This window comes from Colletotrichum abscissum, assembly GCF_030869225.1.
Source record: "Colletotrichum abscissum strain IMI 504890 chromosome Unknown Scaffold_36.1, whole genome shotgun sequence".
Lineage (NCBI taxonomy): Eukaryota > Fungi > Ascomycota > Sordariomycetes > Glomerellales > Glomerellaceae > Colletotrichum > Colletotrichum abscissum.
The window spans coordinates 202401-214910 of NW_026850276.1; the positions used below are offsets into that span (position 1 = coordinate 202401).

General features: G+C 54.2%; 4 protein-coding genes across 4 annotated transcripts; 2 read left to right on the forward strand and 2 right to left on the reverse strand.

Annotated features, from left to right (window-relative positions):
• Positions 1 to 1254: 1254 nt before the first annotated feature.
• CABS01_12223 (uncharacterized protein) lies at positions 1255 to 3309 on the forward strand (the record flags this gene model as incomplete). Its single annotated transcript, XM_060545577.1, has 2 exons — positions 1255 to 2028; positions 2122 to 3309. The coding sequence occupies 2 exons, from the start codon at positions 1255 to 1257 to the stop codon at positions 3307 to 3309; spliced, it is 1962 nt and encodes a 653-aa protein (XP_060396750.1).
• A 1577-nt stretch (positions 3310 to 4886) lies between these two features.
• On the reverse strand, positions 4887 to 5111 carry CABS01_12224 (uncharacterized protein; the record flags this gene model as incomplete). Its single annotated transcript, XM_060545578.1, has 1 exon — positions 4887 to 5111. The coding sequence occupies one exon, from the start codon at positions 5109 to 5111 to the stop codon at positions 4887 to 4889; it is 225 nt and encodes a 74-aa protein (XP_060396751.1).
• Positions 5112 to 7798: 2687 nt separating this feature from the next.
• On the forward strand, positions 7799 to 9234 carry CABS01_12225 (major facilitator superfamily transporter; the record flags this gene model as incomplete). The annotated part of the gene is made up of 2 exons (XM_060545579.1): positions 7799 to 8662; positions 8722 to 9234. The coding sequence occupies 2 exons, from the start codon at positions 7799 to 7801 to the stop codon at positions 9232 to 9234; spliced, it is 1377 nt and encodes a 458-aa protein (XP_060396752.1).
• Positions 9235 to 9411: 177 nt separating this feature from the next.
• CABS01_12226 (uncharacterized protein) lies at positions 9412 to 10355 on the reverse strand (the record flags this gene model as incomplete). Its single annotated transcript, XM_060545580.1, has 2 exons — positions 9412 to 10162; positions 10240 to 10355. The coding sequence occupies 2 exons, from the start codon at positions 10353 to 10355 to the stop codon at positions 9412 to 9414; spliced, it is 867 nt and encodes a 288-aa protein (XP_060396753.1).
• Between the last annotated feature and the right edge of the window lie 2155 nt (positions 10356 to 12510).

Here is a 12510-nt window from a genome sequence, read left to right on the forward strand (position 1 = left end):
CTGGCACAGTTCATCGCGCACTGTCACCCGAGGGAAGTTACTGCCGGCACTTGAGGGGGCCCCGGTCACCACGACAGTGGGCTGCTCCTGCAACTATAGGGCCTTTTCCTCATTTCATATGCGCTGTACTGCCTGTTGGTTAGCGGAGGTAGACTGTCGTACGGGAGGCCCAGGGGGTCCAGGTACCTAGCCACTCCATCCCCGCCAGGAGCAGAGACAAACCTAACCAGAAGGTCAGGTACTTGACTGACGGTGCGGCGATGTGGACGGTACCTGACCTGACGGGACCAGACCTGGAAATTGGGAAACTGGAAACCGGACTGGACTGGACTGGACTGGACCTGGGACCTGGACTTGGACTGAGGTGACTGACGGACCGCAGACACAAAATCGTAACCTCTCAACTTGGCTCCTCTTTTTCCCTCTCATGCACATTGCACACAAACCTGCGAATTGCCCGGCAGAAACAATCATCCAACACCACTGTCATCCTTCCAAAGTGAGTCTGAACCGATCCTATCGTCTTTGCGATCGATGTCTTCTATCCCTTTGCACCATTCTGCTCCAAGATCCCGAGTCCCGACTCTCCTGTGCTTCCGCCGGGCTCAATGTCGAGAGAGGTTTGATGTCTGGACTGGGGTCTGGCTCGCTCTCTCTCTCTCTCTGGCTGTGCTTCTTCGCTACTACGTCTTGCCGTGCGCTCCCCGACCCAGTCCCAGCTCAACCTCTCCTCTTTCTCTCCTACCACTCCTCTTCCTACCTTAACCATACTTCTGCTTCTCCTCCTCTCTTCACTCCCGATACACTCTATCACACCGTCAATTTCGTCCATTCGGTCCTCATCCTCCATCCCATGGCTAATCTTTTGCAGTCCATGCCCTAGACTCCAAATCACCCCGTACTCCTTTCCTCAACCATCGTCCTCTCCGACCGTTCGCTCCGGCAGCGTCCTTGGTCAGATCGCCCCGTCTGGCGCTGACCGCACGACGACACAGGACCCTCGATATAACGTCCATGTTTGATAATTCGGTGGATTGATACCTCATTCCGTTCCTCATCCGACTCAAGTTTCGGCTTGCTCGTCGTTGATACCCTTCGTCCCGCCCATCGACCGCCGACTCAGGCTCAGGGTCCCAACCTTTCCGTGCCAACTCTACGGAAACCCGCTCATCGCACACCACCCCATTTCCCATCAAACTTCTCTCGCTCGACATTCCTCCATTCAAACCCATCGAATCAATACCATACATCACAATGACGAGCATGTCTCCCACAAGCGTCGTCAACGGCGGTTCCGCGGCCACCTCAAACCAGGGTAGCGTCTCGCCCCGGCAGACGGTGTCGCCCAAGAACGTCGCATTTGAACTCCTCTTCACCGAGTCACCGCAATACAGGGCGCGACTCCCCATGCGAGTCCAAATATATCCTCATGACACTACCGACTCCATTGTTACCACCGTCAAGAATTTTTACGGTCTGTACGGTGGCCCGACCGGCTCAAAGGGCGTCAGTTTCGAGGACGAAAATGGTATAACCCTCATCGCCCGATACGAGAACTTCCGCAACAACATGGTTGTCTACGTCAGAGTCATTGAGGAGTCCCCCTCTGCTTCTAGCCCCTTTGTGCCGCCCACATATCATAACCCTCCCCCCAGCGCTCAGCAATATTTCGAGGGCAACGGTTATCCGCTGCAGCCTCCACCGCGCTTCGGCCAAGAAATCTCTAGGCCTTCATCGAGCACCTCTCGGAAGCGCAGCCCATCCCCCAATGCCGGACGCGGCCGGCGTTCCGGATCTGCCCATACGAATTCCAAGAAGGGTCGATCCCGCTCTTCCAAGAATCGGGACACTGCCGCCTCCAATGGCCACGCTGATATCTACAGTGATAGCGTCAACGGATACAGCAGCGGTGACGGCGCTCCTGGGTCCAGCTCTAGCAGAATGAAGGAGCAGATTGGCAACACCGAAATCAGCCTCGAAAACATTGTTGAGGGAGGTCGTCGCAAGCGGGCCAAATTTGAAAGCTCGGTAAGTTTGCCTGACCGCACGGGTCTTGGACAATATCCTTTTCTTCTCTATTCTTGTTAGTCTGGGCCTTTGTACTCATCCTGTTCCATTCAGGAACTCCCCTTATTTGCGCCTCCTCAGATGCCAGCGGCTACGTCGAATCCGTCCGTATCTCCTGCCCGCCGCGCCGAGCCTCAGCGAGCCTCTCTGCCATTTGTCCACCCGGGCCAGAACCCTTTCACGAACCCGATGCCTCTGCATTCCCCGCAGAGCCACAATAATGGATATGCGCAAGGTGGATTTTATGCGACGCCGTCGTCTGAACGCCACGGTCGCGGTAGCATCGGATACGCTGGGCAAACCGGCAACTACAGCGGCATGAGCGGCATTCTGCCCACTCCAGACCCCACCGTTGGCAGCTGCATGTCAGAAGAGGATAAGGATGTTGCCATCCAGCTTATGCGCCTGGGTGAAATGTCAAACATTTCTCATGGCCGCACCTCTGCGTCCACGCTGGACGACACCTTCAGCGGCCGTGCCGACGCCGCCTCTTCCACTGGAGCCACTAGCGATGGCGAAAGTGAGAGTGACGAGGAGTCAGCCGCCCGGCGCCAAAAGCTGGATGCTGCTGGTGTCATGCGCAAGATCTACCAGACTACAGAGAGCCACTTCATTCCCCAACCCAGCATCGAAACTCCTGTTGAAGACGTCCGTGTCGAGAAACCTACCAGTCACGTCGTCAATGGCGAGGGCAAGCCCGAGGTGCTGAAGAACAAGACCAACCTTCCGGATGCCAAACCAAAGACACAACTGCCCAGCTCCAAGCCCAAGACCAAGGTCAGCAAGGTTCCTCGGCCTACTATTCCTAAGCCCAAGAAGGCTTCAGCCCCGGCATCCATTTCGGCTCCCGCTCCCGCTAGCAACGGGCCCATGTCGCCGGCCTCTCTGCCTCCTTCGCGCAAGCCATCAATTGCCTCTGCTGCTGCTGCTACCTCGGGTGCGCCCGGCGAAGACGATCAGCTTGATCTTTCCGCCAAGCCCCGCTGCCAGCGATGCCGCAAGAGCAAGAAGGGCTGTGACAGGCAGCGACCTTGTGGGCGATGCCGTGACGCCGGCCTCAATGCTGAACAATGCATCAGCGAGGACGAGGGCAATGGACGCAAGGGCAGGTATGGACGACACATGGGCGTTCCTATTAAGAAGGAAGACATTGTCAACCCTACGCAGCCTATTCTCCTGCCAGCTGCGCCAATTGCCACGACGGCCGCGATGGCCGACAAGAACAAGAAGCGCAAGCGGTAGAATGGCCGACTCCTGATGGAGTGAGCACAGCCCTGCGCAGCATCACTCAGAAGAGGGTTGGCGAGTCTATTTCACAACTCATTGTCACAAAGTTTTGGACCACTTTTCTGCGGCGACAAAGGTTTACAGGCTTACCGGCGTCTGGCGACAAAGATGATTGAAATTGGGCGAGGCGCTCGGACGGTATCGTCTCACGACATGCCTCTCATCGTCGCAATTGTCGGATGTTTGTCACCATGACCATCCAACAGCACTGGCAACACGGCAGAGACTCGTTGGTGAGTACCATTGAGAATCGCCGGGTGAGGCCGGTTGCGCACACTCCTTTTGGCGTTTATGGTCTCTTTTAAATGGGAAGCGGTGTTTTTTTTTTTTGTAATTCCATTTACTGGCTTGCGCGCGATGTCCTTTTCATTTCCTACTACATGTCTTTCGAGTTGTGGCGAGGGTGCTACAGTTTTGGCGAAGTTGTGCAACTGTACGATGTGGTGGAGCGGCTGAAGGCCAGAAAAGCAAGCGGGTATATTGGAATACTTGTGGGCGCGTGCGCAGCGCAAATGGATCAGTGTTAGGATGTGGAAGATCAAGGTTTCAATGCAAAGTGAGGATGGAATTGGGAGGCTACAGGTGCGGAGGAGAACAAAAGGCAAGGATGGGTACAATGGCGGGCGAGAACGGTTCCGAGGCTCACGCAATAGTCAAATTGTCCGGGCGGAAGGTGGATCGCATGCCTTGGAGGTTTGTGTTTTCCTATATGTGCGCAAGCGACATGAAGCTTCTCTGCGTGAGCGAGCTTGCTTCTGTTTCTTTAGTTCCTCTCTGGATGCTATTTGGAGGCGGGCAACAGGAGAAGATGCAGCTACGATACGACTGTTTTTGTTAGTGGCAACGGTTCTGTAGCGAAAGCCAAAGGGAGAAAAAAAAACATCCTGATCATGTACCTTTGGTGTTTGCGGCGATGCGGCGCAATGCAATTAATGGAATGCGACAACGGTGAAAAGTGAATATGCGGGTGCGATGACATTGCATCTTCCGGTGCGGAGCGGGGACAGAGCAGGACGGAAGTCGTTGAAAGATGGATGCGCGGCTAGTCCGTTTATGGCACTAGCGTGCGGTTCTCGCCGTTGCATCCCGTTCCGGCTCGGGCGGGGAGGGGGGGCGTATGGATTGGATGGTGTGGCTGACGTCTGTTAGCCGCCCTGTCAGATGGGGAAGGGCAGAAGCACAGGCGCACAGTCGCACAGTGTGCGGCGGCAGTTGCGAGCCGTGCGCGCGATAGAGCAGAAGCTCGGGCTTCTCACTGGGAGGGAGAGTTGGCTGGTGCGCACTCTCGCGCGCTAAAGAGGTACTTGAGCTTGGGGCGCAAGAGCTTCCGCGATCCACACGGGGAGAGGTACTGTCGAGAGGGAAAGCTCCAAGCGTGAGGTACCTCTCTAATTACGTCATTCCATGTTTTGCAATGAGTGCTTATTTACCCCGCACCTCTTCGAGAGCTCCCCGCACTTTTTTTTTTAATGGTCAACGATGTTGCGGTCATGCAGGTTGGTCAAGTTTTGCGCGTGAAGAATTTCGCTTTGCTACATGTTGTCGTCGGTGAACGACAATTGTGTTGAAGAGTCGTGAGGATGATGGTGCGATGCAGGGTTTGAGTGCGTGCATGGCGACGCGATTGAGTCAGCGTGGCGCAAATTTGCGATCGCGTTGAAGCAGCCTCTTGTCTTCTTTTTTTTGCCGATGCATGCGCTACATGGCACGAGGAATATAGCGAGGCCAAGGACGTTGCGGGATTGGTACTTTTGCATGAAAAATGGTTAAAGGCGGTGAGCGCGCGTCGCTGGCGGTTGTGGGTTAGAGGCGAATTAGAGTGTGTGCATATGTATCGCATGCGTTGCGCAAAAAAAAAGGAACGAATTGAATCGTCTTGAAGTCGCGTCTCAAGGTGGTTTTTGTTATTTGTTGTTGTTTTGTTTGTTTGTTTACTTTTATGCGCTGATTTACTTTTACCGTTTTTTGGACGTTTTGGAGAGGCGCAGGCGCAGCATGGAGGTGCGAGCTTCCTTGGATTGGAGGGATTTGGGTGTTTCACTGGTGGCAGTGCTTATTCCGGCGGAGGGGGATGGGACGTTTAGTCGCAGTGCCTGCAGTCGCGAATCTTGCTGCGACACCAAGACGAGCAGCTAGCTGGAGCAGGTGGCAAAAAAACGCGGTACATATAGTGCATGCGACAGGCCAGCATATGGATAAGATACGGATAGGTAAGGCAGAGTGAGAATAGCACAAATGGGGGCTTGCCTCCCCTTCTTTTTCCCCTGGAACCAAAAGACAAGGCCAGCGACCAACACCGCAAGGTGACGAGGTAAGGTAGAGAAGACGCAGGGATGGAAAAGGATCGGGGGGTGTCATCAGGTCATGATCCGCGGCGCGTTGTTGTGTTTGAGACTGATTGGTGACGACACTTTCTCGCACGCTTTTCTCGGAACTTCGGATTGGACGGCACTGGGCGGGTTTAGAGGTCGCGTTGGGATGGAGTGAGGTGATGCGCAATCAATCTGCGCCCGACGGTATGGATCGATCATCGCGGTAAGGTAAGGCAGCATAGCGAAAGCCTCAATGCAAGGCGGGAAAGAATGATGGGAATCGTGCGGGAGAAAAGGAAAGAGAAAAGGGAGAGATGAAGAAACGTGTTAGCTGCAGCGTTTATTGCTTCTTCGATCGGGGGCTCTTTTGCAAATCGCATCTTGACCACTCGGCAAGGTATCCTCATTGTTAGCATGCGATGCGACGCGACGGGGCGAAGACGGTGGGTTGGATGAGGACGGATGCACGTTTAAGGTAAACTAAACGGAACGGGAGGTTGCGCCCCGCATCCGCGATTCGGCGCGCCGATGGGGGTCAGCTTTTTGTTGGCGTTCGGGTTTTCTTGGAGCGGGGGCGGTCCTGGGAAGTTGCAACCGAAGGCGGCCCGTGCGATACCTCCGCTGTCGCTGCTTTTTCCAATGTCACTAAACCGATGGTTGGTTTGGGAAAGCCGGCGGAAGATAAGATATTATCTTATCAGTCCCGAGGGACCTTGAGGAACGAAAAGTCTCTGCATGACGAAGAACACAACAATGGTTGATATGTACACATGCTGCCTTACCTTACTCTGGACCGAATAAAGATGTGCTTCCTGCACGTTTGAGTTAGAATATGTACCAATGACTGATCGATCATATTTCATCTCCAGACTCATAAGGCGCTTTCGTTCTTCCTGTGCTCATGCCTCTCTTTCTTTCTTTCTAGCCCGCAGTGGCAGAGCTATCCGCAAAGCACGCTATTGTAGTAGTAGGCTGTACGGACAGATAGGTTTGGTCGAGCCAGGTCAATTGCGGACCTAGAATGTCTACAATGCAACTCCGCCTTTTGCCAAGGTAGCTTGAGTAGTGGTCACAACCCCCCCAGAACCACCAAGCTACCTTTAACGTCCAATGATAATGAGTGATCGAGTCACGCAACTCTCGAAATTTCGAGGACCTCTCTGGACAGGACCAGATGAGAATTTCGGGTAGGTACGGAGACTTACCTGATAGTTGGGACTTGAGAGTGCTGAGACTCGAGAGAGAGAGAGACGGAGAAATAAGAAATATGCGCATGACCAATATACCCCCGGTACTGCCCTGCAGCCCTGTAAAGCAAGCAAACCGCAATATCAACTGGAGCAAACTTTTGTTCTTCAAGTTCCAACTTTGCCCAGTCGGGTGGGGTCTTCCGCTTCGGAAGGCTTTCCCCGGGACTCATACTACCGAAAATATTACCGCGTCAAAGTCTCACTCGAGGCATCCGGTCGGAGCACCATCGCCCCTCGGCGAACACTCCGTCTCGCCGAAGACTCCTAACACTCCGCGGTAGTACCTGGGCCGTAGGTTAAGATAGGGCGCGAAAGGCGTACGCCCAAGCCGACATGTTGGGCGCCGAGTCCCGCAGCTATGCAGAGGAGGGAGGGACGCTCTCCCGCTCCCGGCGGTCACACCGCAGGCCCGGAAATAAGATCCCGGCCGTGTTTGCTACCATTGTTTGCTAACGATTCCCCGTTGGCTGCATTGTGAAACTGCTTCCGTAGACGGGAGGTTCTTCAATTTCGGTAGTCGGGGAGAAAGATAGGGCGATTTCGGCGCGATAGTTGGGTTGCAATTTTTCTTGATTTTTTCTATTTTTCTATCACTTTTCTTTACTTATTGCTAGTAGCGTCCGCTTGGGCTATGACTCCGTGACGAAAGAAACGACTTTTCTTCTTTTGACCTCCTCGCTTTACATCCCTAATATCTAATATTACCAGCTGAGAAAAAGGACAAAACGAAAAAAAAGACTTTTCAGGCCCCCTTGGATCGATGGAGGACCTGACTCAACATATTTAACCACATAGTCGTCTCGTCTTTTTAACCGTCTGTTTCCCGGGATGGACATGCCATCATCACAACACTCGTTTGACCAAGATAAGGGCGTCATCACCATGTCCGACACATCAGACTCATCGAGGAGCCGCGGCCCCAGCGCCGAACTCCCTACCACCACGGAGAAGGAGAAGGAGATCCAAACAACCACCGGCACGGCCACCGCAACCGACGAAGAGGAGACCTCGGGGGCAGACGAGCACCAAGTCCGCGAATGGTCCGCCGAGCACGACCTCGTCTACCCGGAAGGCGGCTGGACGGCCTGGTCCCAGGTCCTGGCCGGCAACATGCTCAACGCCCTAGCCTGGGGCTACCCGGCCACTTTCGGCGTCTACCAGCTCCACTACACCGAGACCCTGCGCCTGCCCGCCTCGCAGGTCTCGTGGATCGGCTCCGTGCAAATCTTTTTGACGTTCGCCGTCTGTACCGTCTCGGGCCGGCTCACGGACGCCGGGTACGCCCGGCACGCCGTCTCCGTGGGTTGTGCCTTTGTGGTGTTTGGATCATTCATGACGAGCCTGTGTACGAGGTATTGGCAGATTATGCTCGCGCAGGGGATCTGTACCGGCCTGGGGCTGGGCGTGCTGTTCATGCCGGGCGTGGCTATCATCGGGTCGTATTTCAAAAAGAGGCGGTCTCTAGCGCTCGCTGTTTCGGCGACGGGGACGGGGGTGGGGAGTTTGATCTTCCCGTCGACGCTTCAGTATCTCATCCCGCAGGTCGGGTTCCCCTGGGCTGTACGGTGCTCGGCGTTCGTCGCGCTCGGCGTGGCGACGATTGCTATTGCTCTGCTGAGACCTAGACTCCCTCCGAGAAAGGCTGGGCCTCTGTTGGAGTGGTCGGCCTTCCGGGAGCTGCCGTACATCTTGTACACCCTGGGAGTCTTCTTCTACTTCATGGCGCTGTACTTTGGCTTCTTCTACGTAGGTTTGACCAGGAGTCGTGTTTTGTGATGCTTTTCGTGTGCTAACGGAGGCAACAGATCAACACATACGCCCGCAAGGTCATAGGATTCTCCACAACAGAGTCGGTAACGCTTCTTCTCATCACCAACGGAATGGGCATCCCGATCCGGCCCATCGTCGGCTGGCTAGCCGACCGCCACGTCGGCCCGATCAACATGTTCGTCATGACCATGTTCCTCCTGGGGTGCATGGAATTCGCCTGGATCGGCGTGGAGACGAGGGCAGGCATGTACGCCTTCAGCGTCTTCTACGGCCTGTCCAACGGCGCGACGCAGGGCGTTTTCGTCGGCTCGACCGCCAGCCTGACGACCGATCCGCAGAAGATGGGCACGCGGTTCGGCATGGTCGCCACCATCTCGGGTTTCGCGACGCTGGCTGGTCCGCCGATCGCGGGCGCCATCATCGACAGGTCAGGGGGCTCATATCTTGGGGCTCAGGTTTGGGGCGGCGTCATGATGATTGCCGGTGCGCTGACGGTGGGAGCGGCGAGAACGGCCAAGGCGGGCAAGGCTTGGGGGGCGAAGTTGTAGAGAGAGGCGCGAATGACGATGTGTAACACTTCGAAACGGATAGAATAGAATATGAAGTGGATATTAATGAAGAAATGGTATATTGTGAGCACTTCAGACCAATACGATGATCCATCATAAATCTGTAATGTAAGGCGTGGCCGTAGAAAGAGCACAACTTTCGCCTGGCCCTCGAATTTAGTTCTTCCTCAACAGGGTGAGAGCTTCCGACAGCAAGCGGGCAATCTGCTTGCCATCCTCCCAGACAAAGTCATGATCGTGGGTCAAGTCCTTGACGATGGTGCACTCCACCCCGTCCTTCTTCAGCTTCGCAGCCATAGTATCGATCTCAGGCTCGTCGACCAAGGAGTCTTCCGGCGACCAGGCCAGCAAGATAAGCGGCTTGGTAGGCAGAGCATCCTTGAAGCTCCCTGAAAAGGTGGCCGGAACAACCTTGTTCCAAGAATTCTGGTCGTCTCCAAAGGCACCGGCAATAAATTGGGTGTAAGTCTGTTCGTGGCGGGCATTGAGGTTGTAAAGTTCGTATATGCCGGAAACGCCGATAAACGCAGTTGGCATCTTGACCTCCGGCGGAGGGGCCGCGCCCAGCGCAACGGACCCCATGGGCAGTTGAAGGGCCAAGGTAGCGCCGGCCGAGTGCCCGATGAGGATATAACGGTCCCCGATTTGATATTCACGCTGTAAGAATGCAAGGGCTGACCAGGTGTCGCGAAGGTGATCCGGATGTTGAGCACAACGAAGTTCTGCGGGAGAAGTGACGTCGGGGTCTTGCGGGTAGAGAGGGTGTGGAGAGAGACGGTAGTCAATGCTGATGAAGCCGCGAATCTCAGACCTGGGGATGGACCTGGACTTTAAGATTTCCTGGATAGAAGCGCCAAAGTCTTGAAGGGTCTTTCGGGGATCACGCCACGCACCACCGTGGACGTAACTAGAGTGGAGTGAGTTAATGATTTACTGAAGCTGGGAAGGGGATGAGGGTATCTCAGGAGAGGTTAGATAACCCACATTACCCAGTATCCAGAGGCATTATCCGTATATGAGGGAAATTCCCACACTCCTAGCTTCTGAAGCTCGTTATCAGCAGCATAACGATGCTCAGCGAACTTTAGAGTGGTTGGCATGACGGCGGGTGTCCGGCCTGGGTTAGACGTTAGCAGAATGCTGCAATGCCTTGAGTCTAGCTTGACGAGCGGGTTGAAGCCAGACAAAGCAAAGCAGGCCGAGGCTGAAATTGAAGAGGGCGAGCAATAGCAATAGTACCTAGTCGAGACGGGGTAATTCGCAGAATGAGGGGTATTCAGGGTGACGAGACGCGAGTGTCTGGTCCGGCCGGGGGGACAACTGAGGAGGTTTGTATGTAAGGAAGTGTTTGTGTCAGTGCGAGGCTTTCGTGGATAACGAGATGTGTTTGTCACTCCGACGGCCCAGGGTTCGGAGCTGCTGACACCCGTTGGGTGGAGAGGGGTGAGTGGGGCCTTCCGTCTTCCGGGCTCCCGTCCTTACATCCGCGTCCGAGAGCGGCCGAATTTTGTGGCTTCTTTTCTCTGCTACTTGGCCCGGCTCCGAGCGTCTGAGGCCGTGTCAATGCGACTGTATGATTCTAGCCATTCTCCTGATCTAATTGATATTTCGTTGGAAATATTTTCAACTGCGAAATGACTTGTCCTTCAGGGCTTTTGCCTTTGCCTCGATTGCAAGTCCCGCTAACTCATCGTCGCGCAGCTTCTCTCATCGCTTTGTCACCCAAGGAACACCAGTGCTTCATAAAAAGCTTTTTATTGAAGATTTACACATCGCAGTCTCTATGGAACCACCGAAGAAGCTTTCGAGTTGACTGCTGACGTTTATGATGAACTAGACACTTTGAATGCAACCTTGGCAAACTGAAGCTGAGGGGAAATTGATCGGTAGGCGATGTAACGGTGGGTTGCGATCTGGAATCCTTTTGCCGAACTAGCAGCCGGTTCCCGACCGCCTATGCTCTTCCACACAGACAATATGTCGATCACGGAAGTATAGCCTGGTGGTGTGGTGTCGACATGCCAATGCTCGGATCGCAGTGTTGGTTCTGCTACCGTCTGAAGACTCACTGGAGGTTTGCTGATCGATGCGGATATGTCACTGGAAATGAGCATGAAAGCCCCGCGTTCGCGTGTGGAGGATAACCCCCGTGACAAAATCATGACGCCGCAAATCGCCTGATTCGATCCGTTGTGCCGCCGTAATGACGAGAGCGAGGCGTCTTTTCGGAGGAAAATGGTTAGAGAAAGACACTACCGTCTTCATCCAAGTCTCAAGCCCTCTCTCCCGCCTGAAGCCCGGGCCTGAACTGGATATGAAGCCGAGGAATGGCGGCAGGGATGCCGTTCCTACGCTCATAAGGCGGGCCGGGGGAGGCGGGACGTGTTGGTTGGAACGACGTTGCATTGAAGCATTGGCAACCATTGTTTGGCCATATATGAGAGACGCTCTGAAGCAATAACGTCTGGGATCGATTTCAGGCTACTTGTACCCGGCTGTTCGCCCCGAATACCCCAAAGAATGTCTGATATTTGATAAATACCGTCGATAATGGGATATATTGCGCTGCGTTGGATGAGAGCAAATACTACTGTTTTCTGAATCTCCAGATAAGCAGACAAGCGAACACCATCAGACCACACTTAATCCTGAATGACCATGTAGCCGCGGGTGCATTTTTGTGGGCTATGTAGATTTGGATATGCGGCATCTCCAACTGGGAATGTAATCCCTCCAGTATCAGTAGCGAGCCACGCAAAAGCAGAGCTACTGAAACGCCCCTTTCGAATATGGAAAAACTTCCGTATCTACGGCCATTAGCCCACTTTCACGCAGCCAGAATAGGCGATTGATAGCATGTGAAGGCATCGAGAAGAATATGAAAAATGTCTATGATGTTGTCCGTCGTTGCTGTCTACCTACGTACAAACGTGCGCGTACTGCTTCTTCTCACCCACTCATTGTCGCCGATGCTAGGTTCAACTAGTAGACGAAGAATGGAACGAGCCAACCCAATCTGGTCATGCTATTGTTGCCGTCACTTGCATGGCTTCATGTGATGAAGATAACCAAAGTGTGCCAATTCAGTATGAACGTAAGGTACTTAGTAGAGTTGTCAACGGGCGAGCTGTGTAATCCTTCGTTCCTTTCTGCGCACTCGTAAGCTGGTATTGGGATGGCGTTGGCCCTGGCGCTTTTGAGCGCATTCGCTCCTTCCCTCTTGATGATGGTGGTGGCAGGATTGCAGGGGATTCG